This window comes from Mastacembelus armatus, chromosome 17, assembly GCF_900324485.2.
Source record: "Mastacembelus armatus chromosome 17, fMasArm1.2, whole genome shotgun sequence".
Classification (NCBI taxonomy): domain Eukaryota; kingdom Metazoa; phylum Chordata; class Actinopteri; order Synbranchiformes; family Mastacembelidae; genus Mastacembelus; species Mastacembelus armatus.
The window spans coordinates 13918218-13939353 of NC_046649.1; the positions used below are offsets into that span (position 1 = coordinate 13918218).

At 40.7% G+C, this 21136-nt stretch overlaps 2 protein-coding genes across 5 annotated transcripts; both read right to left on the bottom strand.

Annotated features, from left to right (window-relative positions):
* Nucleotides 1-1020: 1020 nt before the first annotated feature.
* Nucleotides 1021-5215, bottom strand: snorc (secondary ossification center associated regulator of chondrocyte maturation). Its single transcript, XM_026314497.2, has 3 exons — nt 5140-5215; nt 1232-1399; nt 1021-1130 (listed from the first exon to the last, which is right to left on the bottom strand). Exons 1-3 carry the CDS (start codon nt 5213-5215, stop codon nt 1021-1023), a joined length of 354 nt encoding a protein of 117 aa, XP_026170282.1.
* A 1743-nt stretch (nt 5216-6958) lies between these two features.
* On the bottom strand, nt 6959-20790 carry gigyf2 (GRB10 interacting GYF protein 2). Of its 4 annotated transcripts, none has more exons than XM_026313929.1 (29): nt 20681-20790; nt 18666-18717; nt 18338-18488; nt 18055-18150; nt 17675-17783; nt 16143-16248; nt 15980-16020; nt 15843-15875; nt 15664-15765; nt 14849-15060; nt 14521-14668; nt 14066-14314; nt 13783-13955; nt 13045-13201; nt 12762-12928; nt 12431-12525; nt 11881-12009; nt 11604-11734; nt 11392-11492; nt 11007-11147; nt 10725-10883; nt 10400-10648; nt 10192-10314; nt 9785-10039; nt 9422-9621; nt 9148-9299; nt 8848-9041; nt 7867-8008; nt 6959-7779 (listed from the first exon to the last, which is right to left on the bottom strand). In XM_026313929.1, exons 2-29 carry the CDS (start codon nt 18701-18703, stop codon nt 7712-7714), a joined length of 3921 nt encoding a protein of 1306 aa, XP_026169714.1. In that variant the 5' UTR covers nt 18704-18717; nt 20681-20790; the 3' UTR covers nt 6959-7711. The 4 variants fall into 4 exon arrangements, with proteins under 4 accessions (XP_026169714.1, XP_026169712.1, XP_026169713.1 ...); XM_026313927.1 differs by having other exon boundaries at nt 15589-15765; XM_026313928.1 differs by having other exon boundaries at nt 15843-15887.
* Between the last annotated feature and the right edge of the window lie 346 nt (nt 20791-21136).

Here is a 21136-nt window from a genome sequence, read left to right on the forward strand (position 1 = left end):
TTTTATTGTTTTTTTTTTTCCAATTATGTTATATCTGTAGGGCTGGTATTACACGTCAAAAACACCTCACATAGTACTCACTAATATTTGTTATCTGATTTATTGCATTCACGTATTCAACTCCAATCTCAAAATAAAATAGAAACATTGGGCATTGACATTACCATGGAAACATTCAGTGTATATATTGCTGATGACTGAGGTTTGTAGAAAAAAAAAATTCTCAAATAATTACCCCCTTGCAAATTAAAGAAAAAAAAAATCCAAAAACTGAAAACACTCACTTGATTGCAAAAACACACTCATCCATGTTTTAAATTCATATTTGCTCTGCAGGTAAAACAAACAGCCCACAACTCCCCTGTTTACATTCAATGAAGAAGCCTTTCTTAAAATGTTTTCTTCTTATTTTGACTCAGTAAATGTTTGTAAATGGGGCAACACAAACTTTTAATTCTTGTACACGGGTGACACCAAAGGAATATATTTGGAAATAACATTGTGAAAGACAAATAAAATCTGCGTATGTAGGCGTGGCATATCAAATATCTTTCTTATTGATATTGACACAGACTAACAAAAACACACACGCTTCACAACAAATACTCACAACAAGAAAACAGCAACCCACAGACATTAAAAACCCAACGGCATGTGAGATGTTGAAAACACTAAATAAAAAGCTGGACAAAATGAAAATGACATGGACAAGCTATGATTTCCACTGGAGGAACCAGCCAGTTTCTAACATTATACCTTAGGTAACAAGTGGACGTATTGTGCACCAGTATGATTGTGGTAACAGGAGCAAACTGTAAATAGTTAGTCAAGGGACCTGCCACAGTTTTCAGCATCTACTGCAAAGCAAAAGGCTCAACTTAGAAGATGAGAATTAGAAGTTGAAAGATTGAGATCAGAGGCAAAGAACAGAAAAAATGACACAAACACTCATGCCATACAAACACCCACACATGCACACACACACACACACACACACACTCAAGACGTGAGTTATTCACTCTAGGAGGCGGTGAATTTCCTCAGTGTGATGACGATGAGGGCGAGTAGGACGGACGCTCCCAGGAAGACTGCTATAACAATGGCAGTGATGGCCCCTGGTCCTAGGACCCCTGCACACACATACATGCACACACATTTATATACTTTAAATAAATGGAATACATAAAATTGGTGTCTGTGTGTGCTGGATGAGCTGGAGAGTCAGTTTTACCTTCATCATTGTCCATGGCCTGGGAATGTGTGGCGTCCTCGTAATCGTAGGTGAAAGGCTGTTCTGTCATGTCGTGGAATGGCTCTCTGGTGGTGACGTCACTGGGTGGTTCTCCAGACATGGTGTCCTGGTTGTCTCTGGTTGTTGACGCAGGGTCTGCAATCGTCTCTGCAGAACAAGAAAAACAGTCAATTTGACATTTATGCTTTTTGCTAATCTAGTGCCATTTTAAACTCTGTATCAACAGTGACACTCTACAGTATCAGCTCAGTGTATGTTTTTGTAAGGCTGTATTTTCACAGGCGAAACATGCAGCCCTGCTAATGGTTCTGTTTGAGGCCTTGGAGATGCAGAGCTGTGTACATGGCTCCATCTGTGATGCCTGTAACAGCCACTCTCTTGTCTCACTTAGTTTACGGCTCAGGTCTGGGCATAAAGATGTCTTTGTAGAAGATGAACATTTTGTCTGTTTGTCTGTTACAAGTTGCCTTTTCCATAAGGGTTCAACCAAGTTTGTCTCTTATATGGAAAAATGCCTTCGACCAGGCTTTGGTTGATTCCATTTTATACTTTAGCACAAACAGCCTGCAGAGGCACTGGTTTTCTGACATGAAGCTCAGTTTCAGTACAGCTCTTTGCTCTCTTGTCTTCTGCCAGTCAATTGTCTGTTCTCTTTCCATTCCAAATTGTCCTCTGATGTTTCTCCCATCTGAGCATGAAGTTGCCCTGAGACTTTTCACACCTCTTTGGTAGCCAGAGAAACAAGGTGTGTCTTCATGTACCACATTTCTGTGTTTCTGACACAACTCCGTCTTGTAGAAACCACGAATACAGCACTGCAACTGGGGTTGCCGCTGTCTCTGTCCTGTAATTGGACAGTTGTACAGCCTTTCGTTTTTAAACCAGATAGTCATCTCTCCCAAAAAGCCAAACTCGTCGCTTACAAGCTCACCCATTCACACGCCAACTGATAAGCATACCAATAAAACCATCATCTAATATGTGCAGTCAGCGTATTTAACGCTGCATATTTACTCTGTAGCCCATGAAACCTTATCCGTTTCACATCACATCACCTCTCTGTTTTATTTTTTCTGTCATTGGCAACAAAACCTCATTTTGTTACTAGATTATATTAGATTAGATCAACTTTATTGGTCCACAAGGGAAATTCCTTGGTCACAGTAGCTCAGTTACGTACAGACACTCTTGAAAACTATTAAATAATAAAAAGGAAAATAGAATTGAAAAATATGATCAGAAAATACAACATTTGAATATGTACCATATACACACAGATACACTATACACAAACATAAATAGTCAACACCACAGAAGAGACTGTGGTCGAGGATGGTGGAGTCATCTCCTGCAAAGGGGGGAGTTAAACAGAAAATCTTTAACATTATTACCTTTAACATTATTGTCTTTAACAGCTTGAAAAAACAAGATCATTCTGATGATTAAGAAACCAGTGCAGGTCTTTGATGGTGTTTTACCAGTGTGGGGATCTTATGAATTCTGGTATATACTTCTAGCATATTTTGAAAGTCCTGTGCGGCTTCCTGTCCCATAGCTGGCTGATGGTCTGGAGGCCCGGGCCTCTGGCCAGCTCAGGCATCAATGAGGCCTTCAGCCGAGGGCACAAAAGGCAGCTTGTGCGGTCATGCAGGGACAGCACGCTGCAACCAGTAACAACCAGTCAGGCTCAAACCAGGCACCAGCCTGGATGTCAAACAAACATGTTTATTAAATAGTCCCTGTGTGTAAAGGCTGTACCTTCTGGACAGACTGATTTCATAAGAAGGCAAAAAAAATAATAAGATGAAGTTTTCTGTTGGTGTTTGTTTCCACAAAGAGGGGTTTACTCAAGATTTTAATAGTCAGTTAAAAGTTATTAACATAGCTCGAAGCTCTAGCAGAAACATTATTTCTATCCAGTATGTCAGCAGTTCCCAGCCTCTTTTGACTGAACCCCCCCAGCCCTAGATAAGCTCAAGTACCCCACTCCTTCAGGTTCCAAAGATGTTCTTATGACTGCATTTTAAACCAGATGTTAACACCAATGACTAAAGTAGTTATTCCTACAGTGTTTTTTATAAAACTTGAATTGATGGGATTTATGTTGATTTGCATTTGTCAAACTACCGTTTATTTCAGTCACAAATACAGCAACTCCAGATGTCAGTCACTCCTCCTACACCCCGCAGGTCCAGACTAACAAAAGCCTAGTAGACTGTAAGGAAGCCTACAGACAGTAAAAACACAGGAGGCCATTTGTTTGTACCTCAGACCTCTTCTGTCAGGATTTCACACTATCCAGAGAGATGACAAAGCACGGAGACGGGTGTGTGTGAAGAGCAACCTGGCCAACCATTGAAAATGCGAGCAACCAAACATGACATCTGTGGTGTCTGTGTCCTGGCTTCACCCTCAAGGTGGCAGCTGCATTTTCCACAGGAAAATATTTGACAAGTTGTAAATGAGCTTTGGATTTGGCCCTCGGAGATGAAGAGCATAGCAGGGGTTTGGTTGCTAGAACTGGTCTCCTTGTGCAGTTACCAAACTAGCGATGAACCAAACATGGCTCTGAGACTTTCATAAGGTCAGATCAGTAATTCTAAGTAAAAAGTGTGTGAATTATTATCACACTGTGTTGCTTTAAGCTAATTGATACATCTCATTTGGTTTCCCATGGCGAGTCAGCCAATCAGCTTGCATGCCCTGCTGCTTCCGTCACAGGGTTGGTGTTGTGGTCAAGATTGGTGGCACTATTTGAAACATGTCAGAGTGTACTGCATATATCGCAACCACGTTACAACAAACAAGTAGGAATGAGGCTGCACAATAGAGACTGTGTATAAACAAACTGACCACACTTTTCTCTTGGTTGTTTTTAAACCTTCTATAATTTTAAAGTCCATTTTCCAAATTACTGTGTTTGCTTAGATGATCTAAAAAGAAATCTCTGGATTCCTTCCAGATAGTTAAATATACCAAATATAGTAATTTTTCTCAATGTTGCAAGCTATTAAAAACATTTCTACCTGAAAACTGTACAGTCCAAAGCAAGAAAAGGCTTTTTTTTCTAGCACAGGCTTTATGTCCCATGTAAAAGGTGATAATTCACAGCTATGTTTTTTTTTTTTTTTTTTTTTGTGTGAGCATGTGACACTGTCTACTTGTTATTTCCACGTCACCCCACTGGCCTCTTGACCTCTACTTTGACCCCCGGACCTGAGAGCTTCTCTGCAGTGACCAGAGCTTTTTTCTTAACCTCCACGCTGGAGCGAGAGACGCGAAGAAGAGGAAAAACAGAGACAAGTAAGCAAAAGTGAAAGATCAGCAAATGTGCTAAGGTGTAAAGTCATTCTCATGCTGAGAACCAGTTGATGTTTGGTGCAAACATTTTCTGCATGTACCTGCTACTTACTACTACAGCCTAAATCTCTCCTCATATTAAAAGAGACTCAGTTTCTATGGACATTTCAGCAAAACTACACAGAATCACTTCACCTCAACTCCAGTAAAAGGGCGATGAGTTCTTGGTTTCATACCAACGTCAGGTATCATGAAAGCAAGTGAGTCATCCTGTTTGTCAAAGAGCAGCTTTCACAGCGCTCAGCGGTTCAACATCTGCATCATTTACATTAGGCTGCAGCCGCGCACATCCTCAGTGTGTGTGTGTGTGTGTGTGCATAAAAGGGCAGAATCAGACATATGCACACACTTTTGATTTGATAGCTATGGAGGATTAGGCTGCTTATTTGCGCACGCAGGCTTTGCCTTCTGGATCTCGAGAAATTTCTACAATATTTCATTGCAGCACAAGCAGGTAAAGTTGCATACTTATTACCCAACCACAAAACTGAAATAGAAGTAGCAGTCAGACTCAACAAGTGGTTTACCTGTCTGTACAAAGGTTACCAAGATGCCAAGGAGCACCAGGAGGAGGGCTCTGCAGATGCTGGTGCTGTGAAACATGGTGGCTGTGACAGATGAGCGTGTCCAAAACTCCTCAAGCAGCAACTTTCGAATAAATAACGGATCCTGGAAAAGGAGCAGGAGAAGAGTACGGAGAAGCGCAGGAGGGAAAAAAGGTAGGCAGCTGAGGGGTGAGAGAAGGGGTGGGACTAGGTGTGCCCAGGACCGTCTGGACAGTGTGGACTTTGTGAGCACATCATCGCTGGGCCCACCCATTCAAGAACTCCTCCAGCCACATAGTTGGGTGTGAGGGGTAAACATTTGGCAAACTCTGACCTTGGCCAGCTCAAATCACAAAGGTCCTGTCTAACATTTTAGACCTTCTACTCTTGAAGGGAATATATAGTAATGACAAGGGTGAAGGAATTAAGATATTTTAGCTACATTTGTAAATCGCATTTTAAAAATGTACTTCAGTAATTTATTAACACTATTTCAAAAAGTTTGACGAGGGAAAAATGTGAAAAATAATGCATAAAAAAAAAACAGCAGGGCCTGAGACATACCTGAATTATGGATAAACTCTTAAGAGTGTAGGATCCTACAGTTCTCATAATGCAACCAACGTGATAATTATGTTAATGTTAACTGCCGTCTTCTTCAGGGAATATGAACTGTGGTAATCACCTTCACACCTGCCCGTTTTTCATGGATGTAGAAAGGTAACGCTCCCATTATTAAGTTGTTTTCTGAGGCAAACAGCTCTACATAGACACAACAGCAGACCTGCATAAACTGAAACAAATCAACATCCAGGCAGCAGTTCAGAGATTTGAAACAAGGCTGAAACGCAAACATGCATATTTTTTTGTTATGAATCATCAGGATTATTTTCTCACACTTGACAAGACTCCTATGCTACAGAAGATTCAACTAGAGAGTGCTACTCTCAGCCATTAGTTAACTGACCCTTAAAGCTGCTACGTATTTGTAGCTAAAAGGTTTTTGCACAACGCAGTAACTGCAGCTGTCCAACACATGTAGGATTAAAAAAAAAAATTTATTTGCAGGTCCAAAGCAGCAGAAAATTAGTACTCAGACTATGTACTCGACCAGAGTAATGCTTGCTGGAGGAGGGAGAGAGGAAGACAGTTTGATATGCTGTTGATCTAAAAGTGTCAGGTCAATTTAAAAGCAAGCAATATATCAGGGTTTGTGGAGGTACCTTGGCCAATAGCTCCCCACATCTCACCTTTGTCTTCTCACCCATTTCTTTTGGGAAGATTTAAACATCTCCTGTGCCACCAACGAAGGGTCTTTAAAAAAGGGGCTTTGGCTTCAGTATGGTGCTAATAGTCTACTTACATATTAGAAAATATGTTGCTTTTCAGTAGAAGGAATTAGTTGGTTTCATTTCTTCTTTGTGAATTAAAAAACATGACTAATTTGAGTGAGAGATATGCAGTGCAGCTGAGCAGTGTGATGTGTTTTACTTCCTAAAAATTCAGTTGTGTTTTATAAAAGGACAATACATTTTTCAAGCTTAATGGTAAATTTGAATACTTGAGCGTGGGAAAATACCTTTATCCTGCTTGGCCTAAATTGTTAGTACATGAGGTTTAAAAATAAAACAAAATTAGCAGGAAAAATGAATGTGATGCAATTACTCATTTTGAAAACTCCAGGTCTTAAGAGTGAGATGTGATTTACCGTAGTGTTCCCGTATGTATGAACATCCAATGAACGTTGCAAATTAGTTTTGTTTTGTTTTTTTCTGAATGCTTCAGACACGTGAACAGCCCATTCATCAGACTGTTTTATTATTTCATACTGCAATAAAAAAAGTACGACTCCAGCAGGTCATTTTTTATATATTATAATACAGATGCAGAGTTGAAAGTTTATTCTTTTAACAGCCTAGTATTTTACAAGAAATAGATATAACTACTTGGAACTTTTGAACATGTCCTTAAAACAGGACATAAGTGGCCACAAATCCTTGAGCTCAACTTTGCCATCATTATCCATGAACACCCAGCAGAAAACGCAAAGAGGAAGGTGGGGGGCGTTGAAGTGTCAGGGGAAAAACATTCAATAAATAAAACAAACTGATATAGTCTTTCCAACTTTTCCCATAATATCCACATTTAAAAAAATTCCCATATAATGGAGTCAAAATTTGAAATTTGTTGTTACTGTGACTTTCTGCCACAGGACACGATTCAGGGGTGAGCGGCTGATGCCAAACGCACATCGTCTCTGCAAACTTTCGGCAGAAACCTGAGTTCATTTGGTGATTGCTCACTTGGCTTGCCAGGTGATTCACTGGCCAGTTTGCTCCAATACTTTTCTCTCAAGGGTTTTTGTCAGATCATAGGTCCCTGCCTCTGATTTCTTTGTTCACAATTTGGAATTTATGAGGACATACCAGAAAAATGGGAAACTGAAAATAAACATGAAAGTTGTGGAAGCAGTTGTGGGTGGGGCAGGAGTTTGGGTCATACAGCTGCTGTTCAAATTGGATACAGTCAGTGGAGTTAGCTTGACTGCAGTCCCTTAAAAGTCCTCCAAAGTCTCAATCTCTCCCATATTCAATCTCTCAGATGATGCATTCACAGAAAAACCTAAAAGTGTAAAAAAGGCACAAAGATCTAATTAGATGACACAAAAAGCAGATATTTCAGATTTAGAAGATAGGTGTATGTGTTCACCTAGTAGGCTGGGGTCAGCGCGGACCATCTTCTGCTTCTTTTTCTTCTTCCCTGAGGTGACGGTCTCGAAGCGCTGCTGCTGACCACTTGTATGGTTGGATTGGTAGAGCGATGAAGATCCTGTTCCACCCCATACAGAATCCTGGGCGAGAGAGAAATGTGGGGTTAAAAGACAGACTTAAGTATTGCAAATACAACACATCGCTATGAAGTTCTGATCTTTAAATGCTCCTACTTGACCTAATGTGGTTGGAGTAAAATATGATTTCATCAGATAATTTTTTAAAAATCCATGAGGTTTCACAAATCATTTTTTTCTTCCTGCACAAAGACTAAGCTCAGTTCAAGATTATTCAAAGATATGGTTCATTAAAATCTTAAAAACAAGGTCAACTCTACAAATCTACGCAACAGTTAATGAAAATGTCCAAATGAGTGACTGTGCCAATTATTTCAAAATCACTTTTAAAAAATCTGAGCAGCATAAAGCAGTCCAGCTCAAAGATTTAAAACTTTGCCTGCAATGACCCAACACATGCAGAAATATTAAAGACCAACCAGACCACAACCACCTGGATTAAAATTTTGAGAAAAAAAAAAAAAAAAAAAAAAAGAATTCAGTAGGTTTCACAAGCCAGACCAGTTTTACAAAGAGATCATATGGACAGATTTGTTTTTATACCCCACTAGGATACAAGAAATAAGCAGTGCAATGACGCCTTTTGGGGCTGTTCCTGATTGTTGTTTTCATTCCTGAAGAATGGAAAAAACAATAGTGACTATGGAGTATGACAAATTGGCTACACCAGGTGGCTTTCTCCGATTGGTTTGAACATGCCAAGCAGAAATGCCCCAGAGTAAAAAACTATTTCAGGGGAGCAAAAGGGACAGATGAGTATTTGTGATCACATTACAACACTCAAAATGGGTCTAAAACATTTGGTACCCATATGCTGAGCCTTTAAATAACTGGCACCTCACCTGCTGCTGTTTGAGGGCTTGCTGTTGGATTTGTGGAGCCTGTTTCTGTTGGTTAGCGTTTTGTTTGGCACGACGTTCCAAGAACTGCTTGGCAAAGTCCTTAGCTTCAGGAGTGTCCCCCAGATAGGCCCTGACGTAGTCATGCACCTCGTATGGAGAATCCACTTCTTTCAGAAACGATGCAAACGTAGGTACTGGCAGGGAAACAGATGGAGGATATTTTAGTGTTTGGCTTCCATAAATGGTCTATCTATAGTCGTGGGTGGAGATCCTTTGCAAAACATATTTTTAAAGACTTACCATCCAAATTGTTGGCTGTGTTGAGCGTGTGCAGCGTTTGCTCACACCATTGCATGAAGGTGTCCTGCTGGCTCTTATTGACCCCTTGGAATAACTTTAGCAGCTTCTCCTCCTCTTCTACTTTCTTGTTGGCTCGCCCACTCAAAGAGTTACTTTAAGTGCACAAACAAATGCCGTAGGAGACAAGAAGAAATCATTAAGGTATTACTAACACCCTTTGTACTGCAAGTCATGCTCTCTAAGGTTGTGACTAAGACATTTTGTTTATAAATACCTGAGGTTAGCATTGCCTTTGCTGTTCTTCTGCGTGCTGACTTTCCTGGTTTGGGGAGGTTGCTGAATGGTCTCCTTAACTGCCTCATCCCAAAATCCCATGTTAGAGTTGTGGGTGTCACCCCAGATACTGGAGTCTGTGCCCCAATTAGTGCAGGTGCTGGTATTGACAGACCCCCACACTGAGTTGCTCAGAGAGGTCTGTGAAGAGAGACAGATGCTGTTTTTGACATAAAGCTTGATTTTTTCGGGGGAGTGTTTCTAATAACAATCTACTTGGTACATACTTTACAAACAGGTTGTTTTATCTGTAAAACGTAAAAATTCTGACAACTGTAAAGCTGGACTTTCATATGTCACATACAGGTCTATTTTGACTGCGAGTCTGCTGGGTGACAATGGGGTGGAGCTGCTGATGCTGATGCTGCTGCTGCTGCTGTTGCTCCTTCCGCTGTTTCATCTGCTGAGCTTCCTCCCTCTGAATCTCCAGCAAAGATTTGGTAACAACTGGCTGCTTAGCCATGTTTCCCCAACCAGACAACTTGGCTTGAGGCTGCTGAGCCTGCTGTACAGCCTGCTGCTGTTGTAGCTTCAGAAACTCTTGATGCTGACGTCGCTGCTGTGGAGACAAGGGGAAAAAAGAGAATCACACATGACAGACCTAAGTTGGTCTGGTTTTACTCCATAAAAGCACATTTGGTGCAATAACAAAAACAAGGCAACTCAAGTAGCCTAACACAGCAGAAGGGGGCTACTGCCTGCCGTCCTTACCTCCTCACGTGCTTGTCTTTCTCTCTCCTCTTCTAGTTTCTGGATCTCGGCCAGCGACAGGGTGTTATGAGTCTGGTTTATAGTGTTGGCTGACTGCTGGCCCCACTTTGAAGATGACGGAAGCTATAAAACAGGGCAAACATTTCTATCAACTTTAAATCCATTTTATATTGTTAAAATTTGCTGACCAATCTAATAGTTCCCTTACCTTCATCTGTGCAAGCTGCTGCTGCTGCTGCTGTTGCTGAAGTCTCCTGAGGGCCTCTTGCTGCTGCCTCTGTCTCTGCAGCTCCTGCTGTCTTTGGACCTCCTGCTCTCTCCTCTTCTGCTCCTCCTGTTGTTGTTGGGCCAAAGCAGCTGCCGCTGCAGCTGCTGCTGCTGCTTCTTCCTCTGCTCGCTTCTCCTCTTCACGCCTCCTCAGAGCTTCAAGTTCCTCCTGCTTTCTGCGCTCCTCTTCCTGGCAAGACGGACAACGTTGCAAATTCAGGAGCTCAGAATAGAATTAAATACATGGCATGTTTTTATGAGCTTACTTGTTTGCGAAGCAATTCTTCTCGTTTCTTTCTCTCCTCCTCTTCCCTCCGCCTCTCTTCTAATCTTCGCAAAGCTTCTTCCTGTGCCAGTCTCTCCTCCTCTTCTTTTTGCCTGCGCTGTGCCTCTTCCTGCTCTCGCTGGCGCCTCAAAGCCTCTTCCTACAAATTGAAATCACTGGGTCAGCCTCAACTCCATCAAAGAAAAGTAACTCACAATGACACAACAGCTCAGGAGAAGCTAAGTGACACTAAATGCTTCAGACTGCTGTTCAAGTGCTCGACCTGTTTTTGCCGTGCCAGCTCCTCTTCTTCCAAGCGTTTGCGTTCCTCCTCCTGCCGTGCCCTCAGGGCCTCCTCCAGTCGTTTCCTCTCCTCTTCCTCTCTTTTGGCTCGCATTTCTGCCTCACGTCTCTCTAGCTCCAACTGTTGGTGGAAGAACACATACACTGTAAAGTGTAAGCACATTATTGACATGTATCTTATATCTTAAACTTATTTCGTCCTGTTTTATCTAGTGTGCTTACCACCGCATACATACAAGTCTTAGGAAAGAATGAAAAATAAATTAATCTATTTCAACCTGCAACAAATCTATCAAGAATGTGCAAATATAACAAGCTGGATTTATTTACAAGACAGTGAATAAAAGCTCTTTAAAACTGTTTACCTTTGCAGCCTTTGACTTCTCAAACTGTTGCATCTGCTCAATTGTTGGAGCCTGTGCCATGGAGTCTATAGGTAAATCCCACACACTGGCGCCGTCCCATGCTGTTGAGAATGATAGAATATGATGCATTAAACCTGCTGTAAAATTATAGTCTTTTTCTTTTGCTTTCAGGTGATTCACAAGGACGCAAGGCATCAAGAGTAGAAACTCACTGCTTGGAGCAGCTTGTTGGAGGTTTGGTGTGCAGGAAGCCTGAGAGGACGGGTTCTGCATTTCCCACACAGAACCAGAGTCTGGTACAGACAAGGAACGTGTAACAGGAGGTAGGAAGCTCTCAGACGTTCTACAAAATCATGAGCAAATAAACAAGGCGACTCAATGCAAGGCAGAATCTCTTTACATGTAGCATCTAAATCAACACAGGTACATTTAGATTTAGAGGTAGTGTAATATAGACTTGTTCTGTGCCAAGTATTTTATGTTATCCACCTTATCTTGAGTGCTTGGTATTGCTGTAGAAGCAGGTTGATTTGCTGTTGGTGCTGCTGCTGCTGCTGAAGAGGAGCTGAGCTAAGAGCTGCAGCTTTCTGCTGGGCCAGGGCCTGAGCATACTGCTGCCTGAATGGAGAACACAGGCGCCAAGACAGAAGACAAGAGCAAAAGGAAGCTTATGTTGTAATGAACAGAAATATATCAATTAGTTACACTCAGTGCTGAATATTTGAATCCCATCCCAACACTATGTGCAATTCAATGTTGGATATATTTTAGCATCAAATTATTGGAGTTGAACAGTTTATTATGTGACAAACAGTGACACTGCAGTTCTAGGGGGTTAGGCAGTGTGTCTACTTGGATACTGCTGTCCTGACAAATGTACAACTGAAAATTAAAGGAACCCTACCAATTTTACACCACAGTCTGTTTATAAGTTTTGGGAGGTACTGGTAGTATGTGAAAAAAAGCATTTTGTGGCTCTAGAGGGAGATGTTTGAAATGCCTCAAGGGATGACACTTCATATGAGTGGGACTGGCCTACCTGAGGAGGTATTGATACTGGAGCTGCTGTAACTGGTAAAGGTTGAGAGCTGTGAGCTCCTGTTGCCTCTTCAGCCTCTCTTGATCACCGTCACCCTGCATTACATCAAGAAATACAGAATTAAAAAAAAAAAATAACCAAAGGGAAGCTTCCAGTGTAGAGTCAGAGAAAGAAGAGTCTTAAAACATTAAGCATGACACGCTCCTTACTGGTAAAAAGATGAGCATATGACTCCACCTATAGGCCATAGGTAGTACTGGTACCTAGTGGTGATTTACAACACAGCTTTGGATGTAGGGAATGAAACTGGCCACATTTTACAAACACATACCAGCAAAGGTGGAGGTGCAGGGCCTGGAGTGAACGGTACCCTTCCCCAAATCTTCATGATCTCACCTAGAGGCTGAAATACTTCATCACACCCTCTTTTTACTAACAGAGACATTGTAAAGTAACCAGCCTGAAACCACTCAGTCATCTCCTGGTTACTGAATGGACCTGAGAGAGCACAAAAAGAGTACAGGAGGTCAACAGAAGGTTAAGGCAGTTTCAAAAAGAAATTCAGAGTATTTCATTAAAACTTTGAGCACAAAAACAATCTCTTCCAGACTCACCCTGTATTTCCCCCTGGGGGTCCTTGTAAAACCACTTGAGAGCAGCTTCATGCGTGAGTGGCAGTCCTGCAGGCTTAGGCTTCTCTGAAGTCTTTGCTGCAAGTCTGTCATCATCCACCACAGCATCCTGTAGATATGCTACCATCTTTTCTGCCTCCTGGGGAACATTTTTTAAAGACATTACATTACTCATAACCCTTTAAATCAGGACAACCTAAACACTGACAGCTGTCTCAGTTTACCTCACAGACACACAAAAATGCACTCTTAATTTCATCTTCTACTCCTTGATAACTTCTTAAGTGCATATGCTGTGTTGAGTTTCCTGCCTAGATATAGACTGTCCACTGTAAAAGACCCTTATGCATTTTAAGTCTGAATGTTTGTATTTTGGTATTAGTTTTTCTGCTAGTAGGTGAGTTCTTTATGTGTGCTTTGTTCACAAACTTACTTCCTGAAATTGCTCCTCCAAATTGTCTTCAAATGAATGTTCTTGTTAGTGAACTAACTGGCTGTTGATTTTAATGAAAAGACAATTTTCATAACTACTTACATGGTTGTTTATAAAAAATAAACTATTCATTATTATCCGGCAATGGGTAAATGGTTAAATACTGTGCCGACTATCACGCAAGTATGATTTTGTTTTTCCTTGATACTGTGAAATGCATTTAGTGAAACTGTAGATCAGCAGCATTACAGCCCACCGATTTTCATTTTAAAAATCTCCTAGCTTACCTGCTCAAAGTGTTTCAGTCGCTCATCTTCATCTGTTTCGTGTGGCACAGTGGTAGGCCTGCTAATAGGTGGCATTATACTTGAAGAAAAGGGCATAGGATTGTTCAGTGCCACAGGGACCTCCATGGGTTTTTGCTGTGGTAGCTGGACGCTGGGTGATGGAGCAGAAACTTCTGAACAAAACAAGAAATGGAAACAGTAGCTTTTAGTGGGTGTTCATGGTAAGAAAACTTTTGTAAACAAGTCATCTCATTTATTGTGAAATGGAGGAACCAAACCTCACCTGGGAGGGTGGTTGAAATGTGGGTCATGGGTAGGGAGTCCAGCATGCTGTTAGACATGGGGACATGCAGGGGGACTTTGCAGGGCTCTGGCGGGAGCTCCAAGGGTGGCTGTCGTTCAACTGGTCTCTCAGCCTCTTCTGTTCTGCTGGTCTGGCTCTGGGACAAAGACTGGGCAGAAGCCTGGGGCTCTGAGACTGGGGGAGCAACAGGTGGAGCAACAGGTGCAGTCTCCTCTGACACTCTGAGCTCTTAAAAAATGAAAATCATGAGATGGGATCATTTTTGTTATTAGAAAAACATAATATAATAAAGTAACAGTTTAAAACATATTTTATGATTTACTTAGATTTAATTTTATAGACAAAAAGCTTTTGTAAAAGTCAATTTGATTTTATTTCCAAGCCCACCATTCCATGCTATTAGCAGTGCATTAAAAACTATCATTATGACTGACCTTTTCGTTCAGCTTCTCTTTTTGCCTCTGTTTCTGTTTCTTTGGTCTCCCTGGGCGGACTGTCCTCCTCGTCCAGGCCCTCTTCACACTCTTCCAGGGGTTTGAAATCAAGCTCTGCCTCTTCCAGAATTGGCTCTTTAGAGGCTTTCTGATAAAGTAACAAAACACAATTAAAGAACATCTGAAAATGGTATCATCCCGTACCCATTAAGTTTTCAGTCTTATTTAAGACAATGGTCTGCTCCACAGTATTTGGTGAAAATAAGCTATTTATATAAACAATGGGACATTAATACTTTATTTCATTGAGTTTTTCAAAACTCAATACCTTGAGTGAGAGAAAGGCCCCTGATGAATCAAAGGTGCCCGCCTCCTCGTCTGCATCCTCCAGACACCACTCTGGCAGGCTGTCCCGCTCATCTTCCAAGCTGCCACTGCCTGACCGTGGCCTCCTGTATCCACGCTCATCTTCTCTTGCATCAAACGGAAACCGCCGACGCTGGTCTGGGTGTTCCCGCCACCCTGCTGACCGAGGCCCATCTAGATAAAAAAAGAACGTAGAATTGTATAGCCAATCTCAATCTCATATTAATTTCATTAAGATAAAGAACTCATTTCAGATCACCAGCAATGCAACTGAACAAAGTGACTGCAAATACAATATGACACAATAACAGGTAATCTTTGAGTCTGTTTATGAGAATGCACAAGTCAAAAGGACATGGAAGAAAAAAAAAAAAAAGACACCAGTGTCCCACTGAACTATTCCTCTTACATAAATCATGTACCTATAATTGTATGTAATATGTAGTAATAGCCTGGCTGGCAAGACAAAGAAAATCCAGAGCTGGAGAATACCCCTTAATTCAAGCTGGTTGTATGGTAAAGCTTCTATTTTCCAGTGCACTAAAAAGAAAAAAAAAACGAAGAAACAAAAAAAAAAACAGTATAAAACAAAGTATCTTGTTCTGAAAAAGGCCATAAAAAGGCAGTATACTGCAAATACATTTATCAAAGATCATTTATCAAAGATAAATGTATTTTTAATTTGGTCAGTGCAGTGCCCACCTGGGCTAGGGGGGCACCACCGGTCACTGTCCCGACGAGAACCTGCCAGGCGCCAGCCCCCCTCATCATCCTCACCATTCTGATCATCACGAGACGTACGCCAGTTCTCACTCTCTGAACGTGTGAAGTCATGCTTCCTCGGCAGGCCCGTCCCACCATCCTCATAGTTTCCTCGGACTGCAAAAAGGTTTGGTGGACAGTTAAACATACAGTTGTCATAATTGAACATCTAAACTTATAGAAAGGAAACTTACTGTGATTCATCTGAAAATGTCCTGGAGCAGCCTCTGCCAGGTTCACACACCAGACAGTAAAAATTAGTGTTAGTGTGTTTGACAGTGAATACATCATCATTATTGAGCATTATTGAGCAACAACATTAAACACCAACCTGGATCTTTTCGACCTGGTTTTTCAAACCTTCTATCTCCCCTGATTAAAAACAATGCATAAATAATATTAAGTCCAACTGAAAAAGATACTGTCAACACATATAATATATATATATATATATATATATATATATAAATATATAAAAATGGGAGTTTCAGTACCTTTCTTCCCAGCTCTGGGAACGATGCATCTCCCTCCCTCCACGACCAAAACCTTCCACATCATCAAAACTTCTTTGGTAAAAACCTCCATCTCCTCTTCCCCGGCCTGAAAACAATAACAGGGTGACACAACCTATTGTGACCTAATGAAATATAGTTGCTAGTTGTATATTTAGCATTTTGATCAAAGGACCCAATGTGGTTCAATCATTGGCAGTGTTTTAGCTATATTTTAAATCATTTTCATATTCTTTCATGAAAACACAAGTACAGTATAACGGACCAACATTATCTACTGCACATATCTACTTAATCACGATGCTGTACCTCCCCTTTTCTTTTACATCCAGAAGGTGTACAACAATGTCCAACTCTTTTGTATTTTAATTAATTTGTCCTCTCTCTCTCTCCTCTTCACAATTCAAACAATACTTCCCAACAGTGACACTGCAGTTTGGCTGTACTTTCTTCTTCTCTTTGTGCTAGCTGGTGTTAGATGTTAGCTGCTACTGATTATATTTTTTACACACTGTCTGGGCCTAAAGCCATGAACTTGGGTTGAGTAAATCAAGACACTGAGAGGACATCAGTAAAAACAAGAAGACCTTAAGCTTAAAGGAATAGTTACTATATTTTAAATGCTGTCTTTGGGCCATGTGAATCAGTATATGTGATGTTACAAGTACTATCCACAAATGTTCTTTGGCAGTAAATGTGATACTGCAGAAAGTATAAAACAGTAATTATGTCTTTATCTCAAAAATGTTGTGTCAGTGTACCACTTGATGAATGAAATGAGCAGAAGGGTCCATTTTAATGGCTGTACTAAGCTATGTCATTCAAGGTAGAAAGTTATAAGCTCAATATAATAGCAGATTGATAAAGGTGTGACCAATTACTTTGCAGGTTAATGATAACACTATTAAAGAGCTGACTTGTATGTTTATAGCGTATAGCCTGCAGTGTTAGTACTGTTCTAGTACTAAAAGAAAAAGAAAAAAAAAAAAAAAAAAGGCTTTTGTACCGTTACCTTCCCAGAACTGCAGTAGTGGGCTCGATTTTACACTAATGTAGTCTGGCTTATAGCTGGTAATGTGCCAGAAAAGTCTGAATAGACTCTGCAATGAAGATGCATGTTCTTAAGGAACAATGGGATTTATTTCTCTTCAGTGGCAGTAAACACAACAACAAAAATCCTACTGCAAACAGTACTCAGATTACAAAGTGGGACTCCATGTTTAAGAGAGATCAATTATAAGATGAGCAGCTGAGGTTAAAATATACTGAGAAAGCACAACAACTGCAGAGTGCTAATATTACACTCGTCTCAAGCTGTGGCCAGATTGGTGGGATTTTTCAAATGCATCTTCACTACTTGTAGTTGATTCTGAAACTGCACAGACAGAATATCTGAATAGCTACAATAAAGGATCATTCAAAAAATGAAATTTACAGTTCTGGTTTCTGCAGCTACTTATGCTTGAAATGAGAAATGAAAGATGACACATTCATGGAAGCTCTTAAATTCTTACCTCTACCTCTTGAGGTACTTCGGCCTCTTGCTGTCCCTGCTATTGGACCACCTCCTCGCCCTGTCAGCCTAAGAACAGCTGCACTGTTTACAGACATGGAAAAATTTCTCTGCAAAAAAATAAAGGGGGGGGGGGCATCAATATCAGAAAAACTTAATCTTTGGGAAATTGTTATGGAACAGTGCTCATTACACATATATAAAACATAATTAAAATTTAAATAACAAAAACAAAGCCACGTTTTTCATAACATACTATATATATATATATATATATATATATATATATATATATATATGTATACACCGTCAATAATCTGGCTGATAAGTCAAAAATGTTTATGATCTCACTATTCCTCACATCCTAACAAGGTCTCCTACCTGTTCCTCCTCTGTAAAAGACACAAGTGCCAGAGGTGGCAAGGGCTCCTCTTGCAATATGGGTAAGAACTCCTTATCGTGTAGGTCTATAGGGATCTGGAGAGAAACAAACACTGGTTTCACTGAATAGACGCATAAGGTTTTGAAAGTGTATTTCAGTCGAGGTAATAAAGATGATATATGTGTGTGTGTGTGTGTGTGTGTGTGTATTCTCTGCAGTAAATAAAGCTGTATGCAAATCATACTGACTGCATGTCTTAGTTGACTTAGTTGTTATACCCACCTTGTTATCCTTTACATAAAGTGCTAACATTTCTTCTCTCCCATAGCGATAGTCTGCAAGTTTATACTTTGGCAATGCAGGTGAGAGGGGTGGAGAGGCAACAGCACTGCTGCTTCCACCGCCACCACCACCTCCAGACAGGGCACGGAGCCTGCATAAAAGAAAGAGTAGTAAAAGGAGATGCCACAAAGGGAGGGGAGACAACACTAAAGCTGAGGTGGCAATTGACATGTCTAAACGTGTATAGAAAAGCTGCACTGGGACCCAGCTTCAGAATATACAAATCACTTCCCTCAAACTAATCATGACTTTGTGCCATTTCAATTACCATTCTGGTCCAAAGTTAAGTGTCTGGGTTTCGGCCATTCTTCCTTGACGTTCTATAAATGTGAAAAGAGGGGAAAACATTTTAGTATCAGTCAGGATATACCATTAGGGTATGACAGTGTTTCTTTGAAAACCTAATTAAAGCAATAAAATAAATGCACACATCACTGCTGTATTGAAACCACAGAGTTATACCAAAAGTATTTAGCTTATAAAGACATATGACATAAGAAAAGCATTGAATCCTCTCATTTCAGAAGTATAAATATAAGAATGTTTGGCATTTTGTTCTCCTGCTTTGCTTGAAATGAACTGAAATGATCAATGACTTATTTTTTTCTTCTGTTTCATCAAATAATGCTTTACACAATATCACGACCTAACATGCCACAATTACAGTAATGGTTTATGTAAATGTAATTCTCCCAAGACAATTCATCTACCACAGCATTACGCTTAATGGATAGAAGTCGGACAAACACCTCTTCTAGCTTTTGTCACTCACTTTAAACTATTCCAAATGCTCGGGATATACAGTCCACCCCACCAGCACACAAGCAGTGTACGATTTCAATCTGCTAAAGCTATTTTAGGAGGCCTTCCAGCCTGCATGTAGGGTATGTCAGACACCTGTAATTGACAACGGCGGTGGCCTTTACTTTAGTATATAAACTATGAAAAAATAATCATGTTAGGCCAACAAGATCAGATGCTTGTTGTCTCCTCTGCCAAAGTCTTCACCTTACACTTATGCTTGAAAGCCAGGATTTATTACATAGCAAGGCTTCCTCAAATATCGAGCACAAAAGGCCACAGTTGACTCACAATACCACTGACCATATGGAGGCCGGGATAAGCCACGTGTAAGTTGCTAAAGCATTAACTAACTACAGCAACACAACTGAAGAGACACGTTTGACAGCTCTCCTGCAAGCTTCATACATTAACCCACATTAACAGAAAGTGAAAACCGAGCTTACATAACGTTACGATTCGAGTAAAACTATAGCCAAAGCTCGTCAACTGATCACAACAACACAACTATGTTGAGGTCAGCGACCACTGACCACAGTTTTTATAACGTTACAGTGGAAGAGGTTTGGTTTGTGAACGCACGTAAAACCCTGAATGTACACCTTGTAACGTGAACTTTTATCTTAAAACAGAAAGACACAGCTATTTAACTGACGTTTGTTAGCTGAATAGCTAAAGTTGGATAGTTATGATCCAGCTGTTTCAGGTCACACTGTAGCTAACATGGATCAGTGATTTTATTAAAAGGTCTTCCTCTCCACAAGTCCCGGGATGTTAAATGGAAATCATCCTCGGTTGCCAACATTACATTAGCTAACGTTGCAAGCTAACCAGAAATAAACAATTATGATGGATAACTAAGCTATTCTAACTGACATTAACCAATTGTTAGGTTAGCGTTAAAAGTTGAAAGCACGTGTTGTATTATTTTAAAACGTGGCACTGGGGTTGTAGTTACAGTGCAACTTGCTTCATGCTGGTGCCACACCAGGATATTTTCGCTAACCAGCAAGACGATGGTTAATGCTAGCGCGTTAGCTAGCCGCAGTTGGCCAACTAGCTAGTCAGCAGCGATATGTCCCATCATAGTTAATGTATGAGTGTCATATGTTTCTCATTTGGTGATCCCCGGGTTCACAGAGGAGAGGACATTTTGTCATGTATTGTATACAAAAAACGTATCACTGTTCTGGCACAAATTAATCCCTTAGCTAGCAGGCTAACAGATTCGCTAACTAGCTACACGCGGCCTCCCGAGCAGCCTGGATCCACAACAACATTTCCTCGTCACACCGTCCGACACCCCACTCGACCCGGACACGCACACAGAGACACTGAAGCCCGGTGCTGCGAGGCCAAGTAAACATGGTGGTTTAACAACAGTCTCAACCACCCCGCTTCGTCAAACTATGCCCATCTGAAATGGCTCCACTCAAATGGACGAATTTTGTTTCCTACTCTATTAAACTTTGGCTGTCTTACCTCTGCTTGTTCTGACAGCACAAGGTTTGTATGCGAGTTGTGTGGCTCTCTCTGGGCTCTCTCTCTCTCTCTTCGTTTTCCACAAGATGGCTGAGTATCGGTCACATGACAGCAGATAAAAACCCGTATGCCTTGGAAAGATTTGCTGACTGGCAGGTATTAACAAACCATAACGTAAAACATGCGCCACTACATAGTATTAACCTTAGGTCACTTTCACGCATTATGTGTCTGGACAAAGAGCCATGTAAATCATGTTATAATTAATATGTTCACTAAAAAATGTTACGGGCCTTACATCCGCAGATAAGCTAATTTAACTGTTACAAACTAAAATAAATAATAATAATAATAATAATAATAATAATAGTTTAATTAAACATTAAAACAATTTAAATTCCAAGAAATGAATATTTCCTCTAACGTTACCTGCTTTTTAAAAGATACCTAAAGTAA

Excerpts from the sequence above, each read along its gene's own strand:
- gigyf2 (XM_026313926.1), bottom strand. The coding sequence starts at position 18,703 with ATGGCCGAAACCCAGACACTTAACTTTGGACCAGAATG. Across the intron at positions 14,315-14,520 it reads AAGAGAAGCTGAACGAAAAG|AGCTCAGAGTGTCAGAGGAG; the intron begins GTCAGTCATAAT and ends TCATTTTTTAAG. Across the intron at positions 11,735-11,880 it reads TACCAAGCACTCAAGATAAG|AACGTCTGAGAGCTTCCTAC; the intron begins GTGGATAACATA and ends ATGATTTTGTAG.
- snorc (XM_026314497.2), bottom strand. The coding sequence starts at position 5,215 with ATGTTTCACAGCACCAGCATCTGCAGAGCCCTCCTCCTGGTGCTCCTT. Across the intron at positions 1,400-5,139 it reads GGTAACCTTTGTACAGACAG|AGACGATTGCAGACCCTGCG; the intron begins GTAAACCACTTG and ends CTTGTTCTGCAG. Across the intron at positions 1,131-1,231 it reads GGCCATGGACAATGATGAAG|GGGTCCTAGGACCAGGGGCC; the intron begins GTAAAACTGACT and ends ATGTGTGTGCAG.